Raw genomic sequence first — 22,870 nt, 5'->3', positions numbered from 1 at the left:
AGTGAGGGGATGGAGAACTATCTCTCATGCTACTGGAAGTCAAAAGAAAGCTGGAGTAGCCATACTTATATCAGACAAACTAGACTTTAAAGGCTGTAACAGGAGATGAAGAAGGGCATTATATAATAATTACAGGGTCTATCCATCAGGAAGAGCTAACAATTATAAGTGTCTACCCACTGAATTTGGGAGCACCCAAATAGATAAAACAATTAATCACAAACATAAGCAACCTTATTGATAAGAATGTGGTAATTGCAGGACACTTTAATACTCCACTTACAACAATGGATAGATCATCTAGACAGAGAATCAATAAAGAAGCAAGGGCCCTGAATGATACATTGGATCAGATGGACGTGACAGATACATTTAGAACTCTATATCCCAAAGCGACGGAATACACTTTCTTCTCGAGTGCGCATGGAACATTCTCCAAGATAGATCACATACTGGGTCACAAAACAGCCCTTCATAAGTATAAAAGAATTGAGATCATACCATGCACACTTTCAGATCACAATGCTATGAAGCTTGAAATCAACCACAGGAAAAAGTCTGGAAAACCTCCAAAAGCATGGAAGTTAAAGAACACCCTACTAAAGAATGAATGGGTCAACCAGGCAATTAGAGAAGAAATTTAAAAATATGTGGAAACATGTAAATGAAAATACAATAATCCAAACGCTTTGGGATGCAGCGAAGGCAGTCCTGAGAGAAAAATACATTGCAATCCAGGCCTATCTCAAGAAACAAGAAAAATCCCAAATACAAAATCTAACAGCACACCTAAAGGAAATAGAAGCAGAACAGCAAAGACACCCCAAACCCAGCAGAAGAAGAGAAATAATAAAGATCAGAGCATAAATAAACAATATAGAATCTAAAAAAACTGTAGAGCAGATCAATGAAACCAAGAGTTGTTTTTTTGAAAAAATAAACAAAATTGATAAACCTCTAGCCATGCTTCTCAAAAAGAAAAGGGAGATGACCCAAACAGATAAAATCATGGATGAAAATGGAATTATTACAACCAATCCCTCAGAAATACAAGCATTATCAGGGAATACTATGAAAAATTATATGCCAACAAACTGGACAACCTGGAAGAAATGGACAAATTCCTAAGCACCCACACACTTCCAAAACTCAAACGGGAAAAAATAGAAAACCTGAACAGACCCATAACCAGCAAAGAAATTGAATCAGTTATCAAAAGTCTCCCAACAAAGAAGAGTCCAGGACCAGATGGCTTCCCAGGGGAATTCTACCAGACATTTAAAGCAGAGATAATACCTATCCTTCTCAAGCTGTTTCAAAAAATAGAAAGGGATGGAAAACTTCCAGAATCATCCTATGAAGCCAGCACTACTTTGATTCCCAAACCAGACAGAGACCCAGCAAAACAATATTCCTGATGATATGGCTACAAAAACTTCAACAAGATACTAGCAAATTGAATTAAACAGCATATAAAAAGGATTATTCACCATGATCAAGTGGGATTCATTCCTGGGCTGCAGGGTTGGTTCAATATTCGCAAATCAATCCATGTGATAGATCACATTAATAAAAGAAAAGATCTGCAAAGATCCTGTCAATCTATGCAGAAAAAGCATTTGACAAAATACAGCATCCTTTCTTTAAAAAAGCCCTCAAGAAAGTCAGGATAGAAGGAACATACTTAAACATCATAAAAGCCATTTTTGAAAAGCCCACAGCTAATATCATCCTCAATGGGGAAAACTGAGAGCTTTCCCCCCTGAGATCAGGAACACCACAGGGATGTCCACTCTCACTGCTGTTGTTTAACATAGTGTTGGAAGTTCTAGCATCATCAGCAATCAGACAACAAAATGAAATCAAAGGCATCAAAATTGGCAAAGATGAAGTCAGCTTTCACTTTTCACGGATGGCATGATATACATGGAAAACTGTATAGACTCCACCAAAAGTCTGCTAGAACTGATACATGAATTCAGCAAAGTTGCAGGATACAAAATTAATGTACAGAAATCAGTTGCATTTTTATACACCAATAATGAAGCAACAGAAAGAGAAATAAAGAAACTGATCCCATTCACAATTGCACAAAGAAGCATAAAATACCTAGGAATAAACCTAACCAAAGATGTAAAAGATCTGTATGCTGAAAACTATAGAAAGCTTATGAAGGAAATTGAAGAAGATACAAAGAAATGGAAAAACATTCCATGCGCGCAGACTGGAAGAATAAATGTTATTAAAATGTCAATACTGCCCAAAGCAATCTACACATTCAATGCAACCCCAATGAAAATTGCACCAGCATTCTTCTCAAAGCTAGAACAAGTAATCCTAAAATTTGTATGGAACCACAAAAGACCCCGAATAGCCAAAGTAATTTTGAAGAAGAAGACCAAAGCGGGAGGCATCAGAATCCCAGATTTTAGCCTCTACTACAAAGCTGTAATCATGAAGACAGCAAGGTATTGGCATAAAAACAGACACATAGACCAATGGAATAGAATAGAGACTTCAGAATTGGGCCCACAAATGTATGGCCAACTAATCTTTAACAAAGCAGGAATGAATATCCAATGGAAAAAAGACAGTCTCATTAAAAATGGTGTTGGGAGAACTGGACAGCAACATGCAGAAGAATGAAACTAGACCACTTTCTTACACCATTCACAAAAATAAACTCAAAATGGATGAAGGACCTGAATGAGACAGGAAACCATCAAAACCCTAGAGGAGAAAGCAGGAAAAAAATCTCTCTTACCTCAGCCACAGTAATTTCTTACTTGACACATCTCCAAAGGCAAGGGAATTAAAAGCAAAAATGAACTTTGGGTCCTCATAAACATAAAGAAACCTCTGCACTGCAAAGGAAACAATCAACAAAACTAAAAGGCAACTGACGGAATGGGAGAAGATATTTGCAAATGACATATCAGGTAAAGGGCTAGTATCCAATATCTATAAAGAACTCACCAAGCTCCACACCCGAAAAACAAATAATCCAGTGAAGAAATGGGCAGAAGACGTGAATAGACCCTTTTCTAAAGAAGGCATCCAGATGGCCAACAGGCACATGGAAAGATGCTCAATGTCACTCCTCATCAGGGAAATACAAATCAAAACCACACTCAGATACCACCTCATGCCAATCAGAGTGGCTAAGATGAAAAAAATCAGGAGACTATAGATGAGAGGATGTGGAGAAACGGGAACCCTCTTGCACTGTTGGTGGGAATGCAAACTGGTGCAGCCACTCTGGAAGACTGTGTGGAGGTTCCTCAAAAAATTAAAAATAGACCTACCCTATGACCCAGCAATAGCACTGCTAGGAATTTACCCAAGGGATACAGGAATGCTGATGCATAGGGGCACTTGTACCCCAATGTTTATAGCAGCACTTTCAACAATAGCCAAATTATGGAAAGAGCCTAAATGTCCATCAACTGACGAATGGATAAAGAAGATGTGGTTTATATATACAATGGAATACTAAGTGGCAATGAGAAAGAATGAAATCTGGCCATTTGTAGCAACGTGGATGGAACTGGAGAGTGTTATGTTAAGTGAAATAAGTCAGGCAGAGAAAGACAGATCACATATGTTTTCACTCATATGTGGATCCTGAGAAACTTATCAGAAGACCAGAGGGGAGGGGAAGGGGGGGAAGTTACAGAGAGGGAAGGAGGCAAACCATAACAGACTCTTAAATACTGAGAACAAACTTGAGGGGTGGGGGGAAAGTGGGTGATGGGCATTGAGGAGAGCACCTGTTGGGATGAGTACTGGGTGTTGTATGGAAACCAATTTGACAATAAATTTCATATAAAAAATGGCTGCAGGTCATCTGAAGTGTGTAATAGCTTGTCCTATTTGTTCTATGTTAGTAATTGTCTATTTGGTGTGTTATGAATATACCTCTATTGTGCATGAACTTTTCTGAAAAGTAAATGGAATGCTTCATTGAATGGCCTCTGAAAGCAAGTCTTTTGTCATTTTCTGTTGATAGGGTGTCAAGTTCCCAAACCAGAAGTCATTTTCAACTCGGAACAAGAAGAGCCATGTGTGCTGGATGGTGACATTTCAAGTCACAACTGTCTCAGTGAGTAGGGGACTGAGAGCATGGAGAGTGTGTTGCATGGGCAGCAGCTGGGCTTGTGGGGCACTGTCAGTAGGACATTTCTGTAACATTCTCCACTTTTGGAACTGCATGGTGGCGTGGGTGCAGTCCCTAGATATCTGAAGGCCATTCCTACCTTAAGGCCCCTTCCCGTATCAGTGTCCTTGTCTTTCCTTGACTTTCTAGGAGGGAATGTTCTATAATTACTCCTAATTTGGATCTAGGATCCTGCTTTATGGTTTTTCTCCCTTTTTCTAGCATTTCTATTCTCTTTACCTCCATCACATCATGGTCTTAAATCCTTCTCTTACACATTTAGATACTCATTGATTTACCTTTTTAAAAAATTACTATGGGTTACACTATTGCTGGTTTCTTTTCATTTTCTCTCTTTCCCCTTAATGCTTCCGAATTGTCACTTAGAGGTGCCCTCCTGTATCATGTCCCATGTCTCTCCTCTAGCTGTTGACTTAGAGAGTACCATTACTACATTTGGGGGGGAGCGTTTTACTATTTATGACATTAGTTTATGTTTCCTGACATTTTCTTTTTTACTTGGCTAGTGTAACACAACACTGACTTCACCTTTCTAACTAATTTACTTATTTTGACATTTTACAAAAAGTTTCTGTACTTTGTTTACAGGAAATTGAGTTAATTATATTCCTTGGTTTGTAGTTAATGTCATTATCAATGTACCTAACATTCCCCTCCCCCAATTTGTTTCTTTATTTCTCTCTTTTAATTCTCAGTCCCCATATTTGTTTTTATCCTTAGAGGTAACTGTTCTAATGTAATTGATATGTTTGCCCTCAAACCTTGAATTTGTAGAGTGTTTGTAAAATTTAAATTGTTGGTATTTTTAATTTGTAGAAATGGTACTCTGCGTACTGTGCTATATGTCCTACTCAGTTTCTTTTTTTTTCCTCTTAGCACTAAATTGGCTCATGTTGCAATGTGTTTTTCTAGTTTATTGCTTCTTTTTTTTAAAATATTTTTTAATGTGTATTTATTTTTGAGAGAGAGAGAGAGAGACAGAGACAGAGTGCAAGCAGGGAAGGGGCAGAGAGAGAAAGAGACACAGAATCCGAAGCAGGCTCCAGGCTCTGAGCTGTCAGTCAGCACAGAGCCCGACACGGGGCTGGAACCCATGGACCATGAGATCATGACCTGAGCTGAAGTCGGATGCTGAACCGACTAAGCCACCCAGGTGCCCCATCTAGTTCATTGCTTCTAACTGATGCATAGCATCCCATAGTGCGGAGAGACATCACATTTTACTTGTCCAGCCTCCCAACTACCACAATTAGTACTGCAATAAATTTCTGCATGAATTATTCTTTGGTAATGAGAATTTCTTGAGGAAGAGTAATGGGATTTCTTTATCATTGGGTTATAATATTTTATTTGACGAAGTATGACCACATTATTCTAGATTGAATGTGTTATTCTACAGTCCCATGAGTGTACGAAGACATCAGTTTCTTTCCATCCCTGCCCCGTTTTCTAAGAATTTCTAATTTGGCTAATCCAATGGATTATAATTTCTAGTTATTACTTTAATTTGTGTTTCTCTAATAAAATATTTTGAACATCTCATCATATATCTAATAGATTCTGACTTTATTTTTCCAATTTTATTGGGAAATACATGACATATGTCACTGTATAAACAACATGATGGTTTGATTTGCATATACTGTGAAATGAACCATAGGTTCAGATAAAATCCATCTGCTCATATAGGTACAATAAAAAGAAAAGAAAGAAAAAAGGGAGAATTGTTTTTTCTTTGTGATGAGAACTCAGGATCACTCTCAACAACTTTCCTACATGCTGTATAGGAATGTTAGCTCTAGTCTCCATACTGTGCATCATGTCCTTGGTGCTTATAACTGGAGTTTTGTATCTTTTGACCACCTTCCTCCAGTCCCCTTCTCCTACCTTCTGCCTCTGGTAACCACAAGTCTGATTTCCTTTCTATAAATTTAGGTTTTTTTCGATTCCACGTGTAAGTGAGATTATCACTTATGTAGTGTTTATCTTTCTGTCACTTAGCGTAGTGCTTTCAGATCCATCCACGTAGTTGCGAATGGTTGGATTTCCTCATTTTTTTATGGCTGAATAATATTCTGTTGTATATGTACGCTACACCCTTATCCATTCATTCATCAATGGACACTTAGGTTGTTTCCATGTCTTGACTATTGTAAATATTGCTGCAGGGAATATGGGGTTGCAGATACGTTTTTGTATGAGTGTTTTTGTTTCCTTTGGATATATTCCCAGAAGTGTAATTGCTGGATCAGATGACAGTTCTATTTTTAATTTTTTGATGATCCTCTGTACTGTTTTCCACAGTGGCTGTACCAGTTTATACTCTTGCCAACAGTACACAAGGGCTCGCTCTTCTCCACATCTGTGCCAGCATTTGTAATCTCTTGTCTTTTTGATGATGGAAATTCCAACAGGCATGAAGTGATATTGCATTGTGTGTGTGTGTGGTTTTTTTTAATGTTTTTATTTATTTTTGAGTGAGAGAGACAGAGCATGAGCAGGGGAGGGGCAGAGAGAGAGGGAGACACAGAATCCGAGGCAGGCTGTAGGCTCTCAGCTGTCAGCACAGAGCCTGATGCAGGGCTCGAACTCACGGACTGTGAGATCATGACCTCAGCCGAAGTCGGATGCTCAATCGACTGAGCCACCCAGGTGCCCCTTGCATTGTGGTTTTAATTCACATTCCCCTGATGATGAGTGAGCATCTTTTCATGTACCAGTCAGCCTGTCATATATATATATTTTTTTTTTTTGAGAGAGAGAGAGAGAGAGAGAAAGAGAGAAAACACAAGTGGGGGAGGTACAGAAGAGGAGAGAGAGAATTTTTTAAATATTACATATAATATATTGTCAAATTGGTTTCCATACAACACCCAGTGCTCATCCCAACAGGTGCCCTCCTCAGTGCCCATCACCCACTTTCCCCTTAAACTTAAAAAAAAAAAAAAAAAGTCCCCTGTGAAGCCATCAGGCCCTGGACTTTTGTTTGTTGTGAGTTTTTTGATTACTGACTCAGTTTCTTTGTTGGCTGTAGGTCTGTGTAAGTTTTCTGTTTCTTCCTGTTTCAGTTATAGTGGTTTATGTTTCTAGGAATTTATCCTTTTCTTCCAGGTTGTCCGATTTGTTGGCATATAGTTTTTCATAATCTCTTGTAATTGTATTTCTTTGGTGTTAGTTGTTATTTCTCTTCTTTTATTTGTGATTTTATTTATTTGACTCCTCTCTCTTTTCTTTTTGATAAGTCTGGCTTGGGGTTTATCAGTTTTATTAATTTTTTTTACAGAACCAGCTCCTAGTTTTATTGATCCATTGTATCGTCTTTTTTGTTTGTTTGTTTGTTTCTATATAATTTCTGCTCTAATATTTATTATTTCCTTCTTCTGCTGGCTTTAGACTTTGCTTGTTGTTCTTTTTCTAGCTCCATTAGGTGTAAAGTTAGGTTGTGTATTTGAGATTTTTCTTCTTGAGGGAGGTCTGTATTGGTATATACTTTGCTTTTAGGACCACCTTTGCTGCATCACAAAGGTTTTGGACCATCGTGTTTCATTTTCATTTGTTTCCACGTATTTTAAAATGTGATTTATTCTGGAGAATGTTCCATATGTACTTGAGAAGAACTGTATGTATTCTGCTGCTTTAGGATGAAATGTTCTGAATATATCTGTTAAGTCCATCTGGTCCAGTGTGTCATTTAAAGCCATTGCTTACTTGGGGCGCCTGGGTGGCGCAGTCGGTTAAGCGTCCGACTTCAGCCAGGTCACGATCTCGCGGTCCGTGAGTTCGAGCCCCGCGTCAGGCTCTGGGCTGATGGCTCGGAGCCTGGAGCCTGTTTCAGATTCTGTGTCTCCCTTTCTCTCTGCCCCTCCCCCATTCATGCTCTGTCTCTCTCTGTCCCAAAAATAAATAAAAAACGTTGAAAGAAAAAAAAAATTTAAAGCCATTGCTTACTGGTTGATTTTCTGCTTAGATACCTGTCCCTTTCTGTAGGTGGGGTGTTAGGGTCCCCTACTATTATGGTATCATTATCAGTGAGTTCCTTTACTTTTGTTATTGTGTTATGTATTTGGGTGCCCGCATGTTGGGGACATAAATATTTACAATTGTTAGATCTTGTTGGATAGGCCCCTTTATGATGATATAGTGCCCTTGGTTTGAAATCTAGTTTGTCTGATAACGATATTGCTACTGTGGCTTTCTTTTGAGGTCCATTTGCATGGGAAATGTTTCTCTATCCCTCACTTTCAATCTGCAGCTATCTTTACGTCTAAAACAAGTCTCTTGTAGGGTCTTATTTTTTTATCCATTCTGACATCCTGTATCTTCAGTTGAGCGTTTAATCCATTTACATTCAGAGTAATTATTGGTAGATATGTATTTAGTGCCATTTTATTACTTGTTTTGTTGTTTCTACAGATTTTTCTGTTCCTTTCTTGTCTTTATCACTTTTGGTGTTTCCTTTCCACTCACAGAGTACCCCTTAGGATCTCTTGCAAGGCTGGTTTAGTGGTCACGAACTCCTTTAAGTTTGTTTGCCTGGGAAACTCTTTATCTCTCCGTCTATTCTTTTTTTTTCTTAATTTTTTTAATGTTTATTTTTTTGAGAGAGAGAGAGAGAGAGAGAGAGAGAGAGAGAAAGTGAGAGGGAAATAACGAGAGAGAGAACAAGCAGGGGAGGGGCAAAGAGAGCTGGAGACACAGAATCTGAAGCAGGCTCCAGGCTCTGAGCTGTCAGCACAGAGCCTGATGCAGGGCTTGAACTCATGAGCTGTGAGATCATGACCTGAGCCACCCAGGCACCCCCTCTCCTTCTATTCTGAATGACAGCCTTGCTAGATAGAATATTCTTGTCCTTTGCCCATTTTTTAATTAGGTTATTTGGTTTTTTGCTAGTGAGTCTTACGGGTTTTTTTTAATCTATTTTGGATTTTAACCTCTTATTGGATACATGGTTGCAAATATCTTCTCCCATTCTGTATGCTTTCCTTTCATTTTGTTGTTGGTTTCTTTTACTGTGAACACAGAATCTTTTAAGTTTGATACAATTACACTTGTTGATTTTGGTTTTGTGGCTTGTGCTTTAGGTGTCACATCTGACTTCATTTTTGATGTCTGACTGCTGACATCTCCTAAGCCTCACCCCTCTCTCCTTGCCTTCTGCCCCACATCTGGGCAAATCTACAAGAAAGCACAGGTGCTCTCTCCCTCGGTGCTGGTGGGAAGCTGCACAGGAGTGGTCAGCCTGACTGCTTGTGCTAAGTAATGAACCTGTTCATACCTTGTTGGTGTGTGTATTGCATCCTCAGTCTTGACATCTGAACCAAATTTGGGGTGGGGGTCCATCCTTTCTTTGCAGGCAGCTTAACAGTTGGTGCAGTGAGCAGGATGTCAAGATGATCACCAGTGCCAAAGGGGTCTTTTTTTTTTTTTTTCTCTTTTGCTATCAGTTTCACCTGCCTGCTGGTGACTACATACTTAGAACTTTGCTGCTTTATGCTACATTTACTGAGTCCTATGAGCCTCTGTCATATGTATAACCAACCCAAGTTGAAAGTTAAAATTGCCATTTAGAGACAGTTGTGTGTCTCAGATTGAAATTAAGGGTCTCAATTCCAGCATAAATTGTGATCATCACTAGGCTCGGCTCAGGGAAACGAATCTTAATGCTGTCACTGTTGATTGTGTGTCTCAAGCAAGCATTGGCCCTTGTATAGAATACTCAGGGGAATGACTGATGGCTTTTGCATTTAAGGGTCCATCTGGTGGCCGCTTATATGAAGGAAGAGCAGGTCCAGTGCAGCATGCTAAGAGTAGATAGCTCACCTTTCAAAATTTCATCATGTTCTATTGTGGTTCTTTACTTTCCCTGTGATACATCTTCTCAAATAATTCTTTCTGCTCTTTTTACTAACTTTTCTGTTTTAGAAAATATCACTTAGATGCCCTCCTCCTCTTACTCAAAACCATGTCTATATTTCTTCAAGCCTTTAAGTTTATTCTAACCTTACTTGGATGTGCTACCTCCATATTTTTTTACTAGTTCATCTTAGGTACTACTAATAGATTTCATTGTTCAAAACACCACGTTTATCCTGTCATAGGTATATGGATCCCAACTGACGTTACTGCCTATTATCTAACACATGACAAATTCTTCTCTCAGTGGGTTTGTAAACCAAAGAAAGGAAGAGGACAGGTTTTGATTGACAGCTTTCAGGCCCTGCTTCAGAAAGCCACCCCTGTCTGCTGTTATATGCCTCCTGTTGAGTGCATGTATCTCTGCACCCCAAACCAGAACAAAGAATCGAATCATAGATATTTTTTGCCATTTGGCTAAGTCAGAATGACTGAAGCTGCAGTAGTTTCACTGTGCATAAATAAATTGGTGTTTAGGGCACAGTGATTAATAGGGAAAGAGAAAGTGGGAGATTAGTGGATGAAGGATAACTAGAATAATAGGATAAGAATAATGAGGATGATAAGAAGCTAGACCCATACGTTTCTTTTAAGCCACATAGTTTGTCACTTTGCCCCTCTGACACCTTACTGTGTATTTCTGCTAATGTACATGGAGCTGACATGGCTTCAGTTTGAGGCTCCTCTTCTCCAGTCACTAAACATTTGATTTGGGCAAGTTACCTGACTCTTCTGTGGCTCAGTTTCCTCGTCTGTAAAATAAAGACAAGGGTGACACCAAGCACGAAAGGGTGTGATGATTACGTGAGGTAGTATAGAACTTAGGACGGTGCCTGGCACATCTAGCTGCCACTGCTTGTTTAGTAAATGTACTGTAAGGGTTCATTTTACTGCTGTCCCACATATAAATCTATTACAAATCCTGTATTATTTATGTTTTATATATTTGCATACATATTTGTTAAATTTATATAAGCTTCTCACAGTTCTCTGTATTCACCCTAAATCACCTGTATATATTATCCCTTCTATGTTCTTAACTCTTCTTTGTGTGTTTTATTTTTTCCTTCTTTTTTAGATGGGGATATTGGTTTTGAAACTTTACAGCAGGGAACGTCTGAAGAAGTTTCAGTACGGTTTGAGAGAATTAATCTCTTTACAAGAGATGACCCATATTATTCCATTTTAGAAGAATTGTGGCAAGATGACAAACAGACGGAGAGATGTGAGGACTACCAGAACAAAAGTGTAAGTCATGTCGCCTTTGTTGACAAGGAAACAGTAGCTAATGAGAGAGACTGTGAATATAAGGACACTGGGAAAACTGATCATGTAAACACATACCTTGTTCCTGCAAGAAAAAGGCTCCAGAACTATGACTCATTTGGAAGGAGTTTGAAGCCTATTGTAAGCTTATGTAATTATAGAAACAATGCAGTAGAAAATCTTGATAAGATTATTGGATATGGTAATATTTTCACTCCTATGAATTCTCATACAGAAATGAATGGTTGTGAATATAATCAGTGTAAGAAACTTCTGAGTCATAAGCAAGCTCTCATTCAACATCACAAAATTCATACTGGGAAGAATCTCAGTTTATTTTCTGATTCTGTAAAAATTTTCACCCAGGGGTCACACCTCTTTGCACATCAAAGTATCTATACTGAGGAGAAACAGCATGAATGCAGCAAATATGAGACAGTCTTCACTCAGAAGCCCCAACTTGCTGTACCTCAGAAGGCTTCTACAGGAGAGAAACCCTATAGATGCACTGAATATGAGGAGGACTTTTGCCTCAAGTCAAGTCATGAGGAAACTCACACCGAGGAGAATCACTGTAAATGCAGTGAATATGGAAAAGCCTTCATCCAGAAGTCAGATCTGTTCAGATGCCAGGGGATTCATATTGGAGAAAAACCCTATGAATACAGTGAATGTGGGAAAAATGTTTCTCAGAATTCAAACCTCAATATACATAAAAAAAATTATACTGGAGAGAAGCACTTTGAATGTACTGAATGTGGAAAAGCCTTCACAAGGAAATCAACACTAAGTATGCATCAGAAAATCCATACGGGAGAAAAGCCCTATGTATGTACCGAATGTGGGAAAGCCTTTATACGGAAGTCACATTTTATTACACATGAGAGAATTCATACTGGAGAGAAACCTTACGAATGCAGTGACTGTGGAAGATCCTTTATAAAGAAGTCACAACTCCATGTGCATCAGAGAATTCACACAGGAGAGAATCCCTTTATATGTACAGAATGTGGGAAAGTCTTCACTCACAAGACAAATCTCATTATACACCAGAAAATTCATACTGGAGAGAGACCTTATATATGTACCGAATGTGCGAAGGCCTTTACTGACAGGTCAAATCTCATCAAACACCAAAAAATTCATACTGGAGAGAAACCCTATAAATGCAGTGATTGTGGAAAATCATTCACTTGGAAGTCACGGCTCAGGATACATCAGAAATGCCACACTGGAGAGAGACATTATGAATGCACTGAGTGTGGGAAAGCCTTCATCCAGAAGTCAACACTAAGTATGCATCAGAGAATTCACAGAGGAGAAAAACCTTATGTTTGCACTGAATGTGGAAAGGCCTTCTTCCATAAGTCACATTTTATTACACATGAGAGAATTCACACTGGAGAAAAGCCTTATGAATGCAGTGACTGTGGGAAATCCTTTACTAAGAAGTCACAACTCCATGTGCATCAGCAAATTCACACAGGAGAGAAACCCTACAGATGTGCTGAGTGTGGAAAGGCCTTCACTGACAGATCGAATCTGTTTACGCACCAGAAAATTCATACTGGGGAGAAACCCTATAAATGTAGTGACTGTGGAAAAGCCTTCACTCGGAAGTCGGGCCTCCATATACATCAGCAATCTCATACTGGAGAGAGACACTATGAGTGCAGCGAATGTGGGAAAGCTTTTGCCAGAAAATCAACACTAATTATGCATCAGAGGATTCATACAGGAGAGAAACCCTATATTTGTACTGAATGTGGGAAGTCCTTCATCCAGAAATCACACTTAAATCGGCATCGGAGAATTCATACTGGAGAGAAACCCTATGGATGCAGTGACTGTGGGAAGGCCTTCATTAAGAAGTCACAACTCCATGAGCATCATCGAATTCACACGGGAGAGAAACCATTTATATGTGCTGAGTGTGGAAAAGCCTTCACTATCAGATCAAATCTTATTAAACACCAGAAAATTCATACTAAACAAAAGACCTATAAAGGCAGTGACTTTAAGAAAGCCTTAAACTGGAGGCCACAGCTCAGGATACATCAGAAATCTGACACTGGGGAAGTAGCATGTCCACTGCCACAATCATGGTGTGGGGATACCAAGGAATGAGAGGCTACCATGGGACTAAGAAGCAGGAGGTAACCAAAGCCACCTTACCTCTGGTCAGAAGTAGGAATGCCTGGATTACAGAGCTGATGTCCAGCTACACGTTTGCGGGAGATACTTGGGAGGAAGAGTTTAAGCGATGTGTGATGGCCACACTTAGTTACCAGACAGGTACTGGAATTGTCAGGCCCCTGGAAATAATAGCAAATCTGCAAGGAGAGGACTTAGTCTTTCTTGTTTCATGTTGTGGAGAAGCAGCTTCATAAGTTCAGGGTTGTTGAGCTTCTCACGCCCTGGGTAGCAAAAATATTCGATATTGACTAAAGGAAGTTCTTAATGAGCAGAGAGCTAAAAAATTTTTTTCATTGTCCAAGGGCACTGAAATCAAGGCAAAAGTATAGACAGTTCAGGTCTATAATGAAGAGAAGCCAGAGGTTTTTTGTGAAAATTGACATTAAAGACACAAAGGACTTTTTCCCCCCTTTTGGAAGAAGCCACTCTTATTTATTATTTATAGTATCTATTAGTGTGTGGAAATTTGGATAAACACTTTTTTTATTTGACTTTGAGATTGGTAATCAGAACCACAGGCCTACTTGAATATTCATAGGCCTCTTTAGTTATTAACCAATATGTTCCTGTATTTATTAATTCCCTGCCATGGCCTAGGTAACTCACACCCAAGAGGCATAAAGTTATCCCAGCTGTGTCCCCAGAGTGACCAATGAGGTAGACAGCAGCCCCACAGACTCCTTACTTGTCACCTCAGGACTGGCCCTGAGGCCATGGGACTCAGGTCACAGATCCAGAGGTCAGCACTTTGGACTGTCAGCCTCATCCACAGAAGTCTATATTTTTTTAAATTTCTGTTTGGAAAAGAGACAAATTAAGAAAATGGGTTTCAAAACCTAGAATTCTTTCCTTCCATGGAAGTTTTGTTGGTACATTCTCTGCATGTCCATTACGTGCCAGGTGACTATGGGACACTACTGTTCACATTTGAGTTTGTTTTCTAAGAAGACAGGGTTGTACTTTCGGAAGAGTAATCCTCTGTCCCCTCCCAGTGTCCACAAATTAATCCCATTGTGTTTGCAGACCCTCTGTATTCTTACAGACTTTTTTAAATCTTTTTTTTTCTAACTGATTCTAAAAGCAGTGTTTCATCTTCCAGAATATTTGTGAATTTGTCTCTCCTGTAGATCAACCCATTTTTTTCTTATATTTTGAGTCTTTGTTTTTACATACATTCAGATTTAGAGTTGTTATACTCTTTCTGGTTAATTGAAACTTAATTATTATGAAATGTCTGTTTTTATTGCTACTGATGTTCTTTTTTGCCTTAAAATTTACTGCATCAGATGTTAATACTGTATGCATACTTCACTCATTGAAGGCTAAAATAAATGAGTCCCCTCTCTACTTTCCAGATGAGGTGAGGAGCTAGAACATTAGCTCCTTTATTTCCCTCTTGGTTTACATGGTATTAATGTCATGCACTTGGATTTTGTGTGTAGTTGATGTGGTCAGTCATTTGAGTCCATGTTCATTTATATTAATCCATATATGTTTTCCTTTCCTTTTTTTTTTTTTTTTTTGAAAATAAGCTTTCAATGTAAGTACCTTTGAAGATAATGTGCTTTTTTCCCCTTTTCTCTCCCTCCTTCAAAATTTGCCTTATCTTCGGCTGCCAGCCGAAGTGGCATCACAGTGGCATGCCTAGGTGTGATTTTCTGTGTGCTTGTTTGGGGTTTGCTGTGTTTTTTTTTTTTTTTTTTTTAATCTGTAGCTTGGTGGTTTTTTTCTTTACCTTTTGGGAAATTTCTTGCTGCTATCTATACAAAGTATGCTTTTGCTTCATGTCTTCCTCTGGTTTGTCTAGAGATTGCCCCACTATTTAGACCCTCTGTAAAACTTTTTCCATTCGTGGTTTCAGATTTTGGTAATGCTTGTTTCCCCCTATACCTGGTAATTTTAAATCAGCTACCAGGCACTATATATTAGGCACTGCAGAGACACTGAAGTGGTCTGGATGGTATCATCTTCCAGAGAAGATTTGCCTTTGACTCTAACAGGTAGGACTAGGCAAGAGCATGAGCACCCCTGCCTGTCTTCGTCCAGTCTTGTACTGAGAGTGTGAGACTGGGCTCCAGTCCCAGGGAAGGCTTGTCTGGTGTTTTTCACCCTAGAGATGTAGGACTTGGGGAGATTTTCTAGGTGCCTCATTCTGTGAAGGAACTTAATTTTAGTATTTGTCCCATTAGGTCCATAAATTTGTTAAAAACTGTCTTAACCTCTCTTCTTCGGTATTTGCTTTAAAAATTAGCAAACACCTCTTTTTAATAGTCCCAGACTCCAGAGGTTATGTCTTATCTCTAATCCTATTCCTGTATTTTCTCACTTCTTGGTAGCTCTCCAGTGCCATCACAAAATTAAGTATATTTAATATTTTCTTCCACCATTTTTAGTTCTCAAAGGAAGTACTTGTCTGTACTACCTGCTCTGTCTAATCATTAGCAGAAGTTTTCAATGCCCTGAGATAGCTGTTCCTTTCTTTTAAAGTTTTTTTTTTAATGTTTATTTATTTTTGAGAGAGACAGAGTGGAGGCGGGGCAGGGGTAGAGAGAGGGAGACAGAATCCGAAGCAGGCTCCAGGCTCCCCGCTGTCAGCACAGAGCCTGAGTGGGGTTAAACTCACAAATGGTGAGATCATGACCTGAGCCGAAGTTGGACGCTTAACAGACTGAGCCACCCAGGCACCCCAATAGCTGTTCCTTTCTAAGGAGTGTGGAGTCCAGAAATATATTTTTTAAATTACCAGAATTTTCCAAGCTAATTTAAAAGTGAAAATGCACTGATTTGTGACATTGTTTCCTATTTTTGTGGCTAAAAGTTAAGGCATTTACTGTTTTGTTGAAGATTTTGTAAACTTTGAAACCTAAGAGAAAACTGACTGTGGTGGTATCAGATTTTATTATGGTAGCTGCCAATCTTTGGCAAAAGGAGATTGAGACTGTCATGTTTCTTTTTTAATAGTGTGGCTTTTTTCCTTTGGGTAATGAATAGGAAATTAAGTTAATGAAGGCTGATGTATGAGCCCAGGGGTTTGAAAATAAGGATTTTAAAGACTAATTTAGAAGGATCACTGAGATAGTGATTCTCAACCTTTTTATTCCCAGGCACATTTTTAAAAAATGTGGGCACCTGGGTGGCTCAGTCAGTTAGTGTCCAACTCTTGGTTTTGGCTCAGGTCATGATCTCATGGTTTGTGAACTTGAGCCCCATATCAGGCTCTGCATAACCAGTACAGAGCCTATGGAATTCTCTCTTCTCTCCCTCTCCCTCTCTGTCCCTCCTCCTCTCTCTCTCTCTCTCTCTGTGTCTCTCAGAATAAACTTTATAAATACATACATACATACAACAATTCTACATTACTAAGCCAAAAAAAGAAGATATGTTACCTTCTGTCAACATGGTAACATCTAGGAGAAAGGAAGACTTCCTTTTGTGGGCCTCCACATATTTGTTTTTTTTTTTTTAATTTTTTTTTTCAACGTTTTTTATTTATTTTTGGGACAGAGAGAGACAGAGCATGAACGTGGGGGGGCAGAGAGAGAGGGAGACACAGAATCGGAAACAGGCTCCAGGCTCCGAGCCATCAGCCCAGAGCCTGACGCGGGGCTCGAACTCACAGACCGCGAGATCGTGACCTGGCTGAAGTCGGACGCTTAACCGACTGCGCCACCCAGGCGCCCCAAGGCCTCCACATATTTGAAGGGGCGCTGGAAATTGGGGAATGGATGATGGAACAGTTCTGGGTGGAATGGGGGGAGCTAACTCTTCCTTAGATGGAACTCCAAGGATAGTATAGATTGGATGCATGTGCAAGAAGGAGAGTAGTGTGAATTGGACATAGCTTTTTATGCCAGAACTATAATATAGTTCATTTGTATTTACAGCAGAACTTTTAAAAAAGTTTTACAATGTAAATTCAATTAGCAATGTACTTTAATTTTTAAAAGGAATCTTATTCTGTGAATTCAGTAGATGTAAGAAAACTTTAACGCAAACCAACATTTATATATCAGATGATTCATAGGAGAGAGTAGTTTTCTTAGTAAATGTGAGTAGAGCTTCATTCACAAATCATTACTTCATTACATAACAGAGAATTCATGCTGGAGAGAAACCTTATGTATACAATAACCAGAAAAATCATCTGCTGGAAAGTCAGCTTTCTGAACGTCAGCAAATTCACACATGAGAGAAATAACAGGCCAAAAGCTTATTGTTTCCCGGAAACTCATTTTGGAGAGAGAAACCTATAAAAGCAATTCCTTGAAGAACCACGTAGAAATCATAAAATGTCTGCTGGAAGTAGACAAAATTAATGCACTTTGTGTGAAAATATCTTCATTCAGAAATCAGTTTTCAGTATTCAGTATTTGTGCATGAGTGAAATTGTGTATTTTCTGAAAATGAGAAAGGCTTCTCATGTAAGTTTGAACCAATTGTAAATTATCCTACAGAATTGCTGTATGTCAAAAAGTCTTTGTCCATGAGTTGTATCTTACTGGACATCATAGACAATGGAGAAGAATTAAATCATTTCTTAATACATCAAATTTTCTTTTCAAATACATCATTTTCTTTAAAAAAATTTTTTTTAACATTTATTCATTTTTTGAGAGACAGAGTGTGAGTGGGGGAGGAGCAGAAAGAGAGGGAGACACAGAATCTGAAGCAGGCTCCAGGCTATGAACTGAGAGCCTAGAGCCCGATGCGGGGCTCAAACTCAAAAACCGTGAGATCATGACCTGAGCTGAAGTCGGGTGCTCAAGCGACTGAGCCACCCAGGTGCCCCCAAATACATCATTTTCTTAAAATGCCATAAACTTCATACTGGGAGGATACTAAATTTGTTACAGGAAGAAGAAGTATTCCCATAGAAGCAAATTTCACAAGAAATATAATTCATTTTGTTTATTGGTTAAATTTCATGCCTGTGTCTCAAACCAGTGGGGACAAATAGGCCAGCCCAATAATTGCCTTTTTAAAAACTTTTTAAACTTTTTATGTGGAAATCATTTAAAACATAGAACAGATAGAGGTGTTTCAAGAATAGGAAGAGTACAAAAAATATATAGTAACCCTTTACCCAAATTCATCTATTGTTGATCTATACATTTTGCCTCATTTGTTTTATCATTGAAATTTTAATTCTTAGAGTTTTATTAGTAATGTTGGCAAGAAACAACCAGATTGTGTCAGTAGGGTAATTTTCTATCACTAATCATCATAGAAAAAGAAACAGTACAAGTCAAGGGAAATGAGATTTGAAGGCTGCTACCTTTTCTGCCACCACTTTCAAGGCCTTTCTGATGTCCTTATTCTTTCAAGGGCAGATGATGGGGTTTAGCACGGGAATGACAACACCATACAGGACGGAGACCAGCTGGTCTTCCCCCAGTGAGTGAGGGGCCGTACGTATGTGAACATGGTGCTGCCATAGTAAGAAGGACTTTTGCCTCCCCTCTAAGGAGCGGATCCTCAAGGCCGTAGAGATAATACAGAGGTAGGAGAAGACAATACTCAGGAGAGGAGCCCACCAAATGAAGACCCCAATGGAGAACAATGCCAACTCATTGACAGAAGTGTCCCCACCGGACATCAGCCTTTCTTTTAATTAAATATGTTGAAACACATACGTGTGTGTAGACACACATAAAACCATGTAACTGTGACATGTTCTGTTTATTGAATTCTGGACTTTGTCCACTCTTCTAGCAACTCCAGCCACTGCAACAGTCTGTCACCATGTGAGCAATGGTTGTCAACTTCATAGTTTTCTTTTTACTTGGTGATGTAGACCATTAATATATGTGCACACGTATGAGTGTGGGTTTTTTTTAATTTTTAAAAAATGTTTATTATTTTTGAAAGACAGTGTGAGCCGGGGAGGAGAAGAGAGACAGGGAGACACAGAATCCAAAGCAGGCTCCAGGCTCTAAGCTGTTAGCACAGAGCCTGAAGCAGGGCTCAAACTCGTGAACTGCAGCAAGATCATGACCTGAGCCAAAGTCGGATGCTCAACCGACTGAGCCACCCAGGCGCCCCATCTGTGTTTTCTTATTTAAAGAAATTGCCAGATCTCTGTGGAGTAAGACTTGCATTTCATATTTCCAACATTAGTGTATAAAACGGTTTCCCCTATACTAAAAATAGTGGTTACTTTTTAACTTGGAGAAGTTTTCTGATTGCAAAGTGATAACTACTTTTAATTTACATATTAATGTACCTCTTTAAGTGTTTCTCGGCCATATACCTTGCTCTTTGGTGAGTTGCCTTTTTATACCATTTATTTATTTATTTATTTTGGATTGTCAATTTGTAACAGCTTTTTGTATGTCAATGGTAATAACTCTTAAGAAAACTATTGCTTGACTCTTGACTTTGTATATATTTTCTCATTCACATAATTTTATTTTTTACATGTTTAAATATGTCTGTCTATTAGAAGAAGTCCAATGCGCTATCCATTGCGCAACAGAGCCGGCTATGTCTGTCTATTATAGTTTCTGAGTTTCTAGTCTTAGTTAAGCTTCACATATTAGAAGATTTTTAAGTGTCTTTTTTGGTATATGTTGTGTATCTTTAGGAAAAGTGATTATTTGTTTCTTGGGCATGGATAGCCACTTTCACAGTTTTAGACAGTGTTGCGTTTGCTAAGCAATTCCAATCCTCTTCCCTTATTGCTTACTTTGTTAGCATCTTTTGAAGCTGTTAGTTTGCCTGGTGACTGACTCAGGCCAGGAAAAGCAAAACACTGATAGGTGTGTTCCGGGAAAACCTTTGCTTTCCTAAAAAGGGACAGATTTAGCTGCTGCCATTAATTTACCCACCTTCTGGCCTTGCACATGATGCCTGGGGCAGTGGCATGGCAACCTTCTCTCAATCCTAGGGGAAAGAATCAGAGACACTGGTCGTGACAATATTTAGTCAACACTAATAGCAAGTTAACTCCAGACTTTTGCTAGGTGATAGAAATAAGCAGATTTTACATAAGCCATTCTATTCTAGGTTTCTCTTGTATCTGAAAGCGTGCCTAAATTTATTCAGGCATCAAGATGTATAAAGTAATCCATCCTTTTTCTTTTAAAGTAGAAAAATATTTTAAAACCCCAGTAGATCCCCCACATAAGTTTAAATAAGGTAAAGAGCAAATTTACATAAGATTTGTAATGAGTAAGAAGAAGCACAATTGATACTGTATCCATTAATAGGATCAAGAGAGAGAATACTACCTAGAGTAAATGAATGATTTCCTGGCAAGAGGAAATTGATCCAAATCAAAAGGGAAATGAAAAAAGTTGATAACCTTACAATAGATGCTAAATATCATTATACAGAGCAACCATTTAAAATATACCAGGACAGGGGCGCCTAGGTGGCTCAGTTGGTTGGGCGTCTGACTTCGGCTCAGGTCATGATCTCGCAGTCTGTGAGTTCGAGCCCCGCATCGGGCTCTGTGCTGACAGCTCAGAGCCTGGAGCCTGTTTCAGATTCTGTGTCTCCTCTCCCTCTGCCCCTCCACAGCTCATGCTCTGTCTCTGTCCCTCAAAAATAAAGAAACATTAAAAATTTTTTAAAAATATACCAGGACATTAGGAAAATATTTCTTAAATAGGACACATAAATAATGAACTATAAAAGAAAAAAAAAGATAAATTTGACTTTTCAAAATTAATAACTCATCCTTTGAAAAGCACTACTAACAAAATGAAAAGGCAAGGTACAGAATGGGAGAGAATATTTGCAATAGATACCTGACAAAAGATTTGTATCCTGAAAATTTAAGGACATTTACAACCCAATTATAAGAAAGCAAATAATCTAATTAAAAAATTGCAACAAATTCAAAGGTTATTCATGAAAGAAGATGTGATGTGGCCAAGAAGGACAAGAAAGCATTTTCAACATTAGCCATTAAGGAAATACAAATTAAAATCACAATTATACCTCTATACACTCATTACAATGACTAAAATCAAAATGATTGGCAGCATCACATGTTGGAAGTTGTGCAGAAACTGGAACTCATTTGTGGCAAGTGGAAATTTGAGATGACAGAAACACTTTGAAAAATAGTTTTCAAGTTCTTTAGCAGTTAAAACATACAGCTACCATTACAACCTAGTCATTCCACTCCCCATATTTAACCCAAAAGCACCAACAACTTATGTCCCATAGAGACTTATACTTGATTGTGGATAGTTTTATTCATAATAGCCTCAAACTGAAAATAACTCACATGTCCATCATCAAGTGAATAAATATCCAAAATGTTGCATATCCATAAATGACTGCTATAGTGCTATTCAGCAGTAAGGAGCAATGACTACTGACATGTGCAACAGCACAGATAAATTGAAGTCATTTTGAGTAAAAGAAGCCATACATAAAGGTATAACATACTGAATAATTGCATTTATATGAAATTCTGGAAATGCAAACTAACAGAAAGTGACAAAAATCAGATTGGTGGTTGCCTGGGGCCGGGGGTGGAGGGAGGGATGTTCATCAAAGGGGAACAAGGAATGTTTTTAGGATAATGAAAATGTTTTGTATTTTTATTGTGTTGGTGGTTTTGCAAATGTACACAACTGTCAAATGCATTGAACACTAAATTGATGCCGTTTATTGTATGTAAATTATATCAATAAAGCTGATTTTTAAAAAACAACATGAAAAGTTGGATTCATATCTGATTTTGGTATGTTTAGAGACCAGATAATTTTATTAATTCAAATTATTCCAAATCCTAGAGATAGCATTTCCCAATATATTTTTATTTCTTTTCATTGCTTCATTGAAATTTAAAAATACGCCATCACTATAAAGCCATCATAATAAATATAATGCAAAAATAAGGAATTATTATTAACTCTTGTAGCTTATGACCATAGATGCAACACTCGTAACATTTTAGCACATAGAATGAATCTTGCAGTATATAAAATAAAAACTAGTAATGATTTTAATCCTGAAATTCAAAAGTGATGGGATATCAGTGAGAATAACCTAAGTTAAAAGAGAAAGGCAGGGCGCCTGGGTGGCTCAGTCAGTTAAACCTCTGACTTCCGCTCAGGTCATGGTCTCACAGTTCCTGAGCCCCACACAGAGCCTGCTTCCAATCCTGTCTCCCTCTCTTTCTGCCCTTCTCTGCTCTTGCTCTTTCTCAAAAATAAACATTTAAAAAAAGAGAAAGGAGCGGCACCTGGGTGGCTCAGTCGGTTAAGCCTCCAACTCTTGGTTTCAGCTCAGGTCATATCGAGGTTTCATGAGTTCAAGCCCCACATCAAGCTCTGTGTTGACAGTGCAGAGCCTGCTTGA

The 22,870-nt window shown here is 38.5% G+C and overlaps 1 protein-coding gene and 1 long non-coding RNA gene across 5 annotated transcripts in view; both read left to right on the top strand.

Annotated features, from left to right (window-relative positions):
• The window catches only part of ZNF484 (zinc finger protein 484), a 33,662-nt gene extending 16,665 nt beyond the window's left edge, over positions 1-16,997 (top strand). For 3 of the 4 annotated variants that reach the window (XM_060610313.3, XM_060610309.3, XM_060610310.3), the window contains exons 4-5: positions 4,010-4,102; positions 11,169-16,997. In XM_060610313.3, coding sequence (XP_060466296.1) covers positions 4,010-4,102; positions 11,169-13,483 — 2,408 coding nt within the window. In that variant the 3' untranslated portion in view covers positions 13,484-16,997. The remainder of the gene's footprint in view (positions 1-4,009; positions 4,103-11,168) is intronic. The other variant, XM_078436128.2, reaches the window with a different exon arrangement.
• A 244-nt stretch (positions 16,998-17,241) lies between these two features.
• On the top strand, positions 17,242-22,220 carry LOC132663760 (uncharacterized). The gene is made up of 2 exons (XR_014135915.1): positions 17,242-19,971; positions 20,028-22,220. It is a non-coding gene; the product is annotated as an uncharacterized LOC132663760 (long non-coding RNA).
• The last annotated feature ends 650 nt before the right edge of the window (positions 22,221-22,870 follow it).

Source organism: Panthera onca, chromosome D4 (assembly GCF_046562875.1).
Source record: "Panthera onca isolate mPanOnc1 chromosome D4, mPanOnc1 haplotype 2, whole genome shotgun sequence".
NCBI classification, from domain to species: Eukaryota; Metazoa; Chordata; class Mammalia; order Carnivora; family Felidae; genus Panthera; species Panthera onca.
This window is presented reverse-complemented; position numbering and strand designations above follow the sequence as displayed.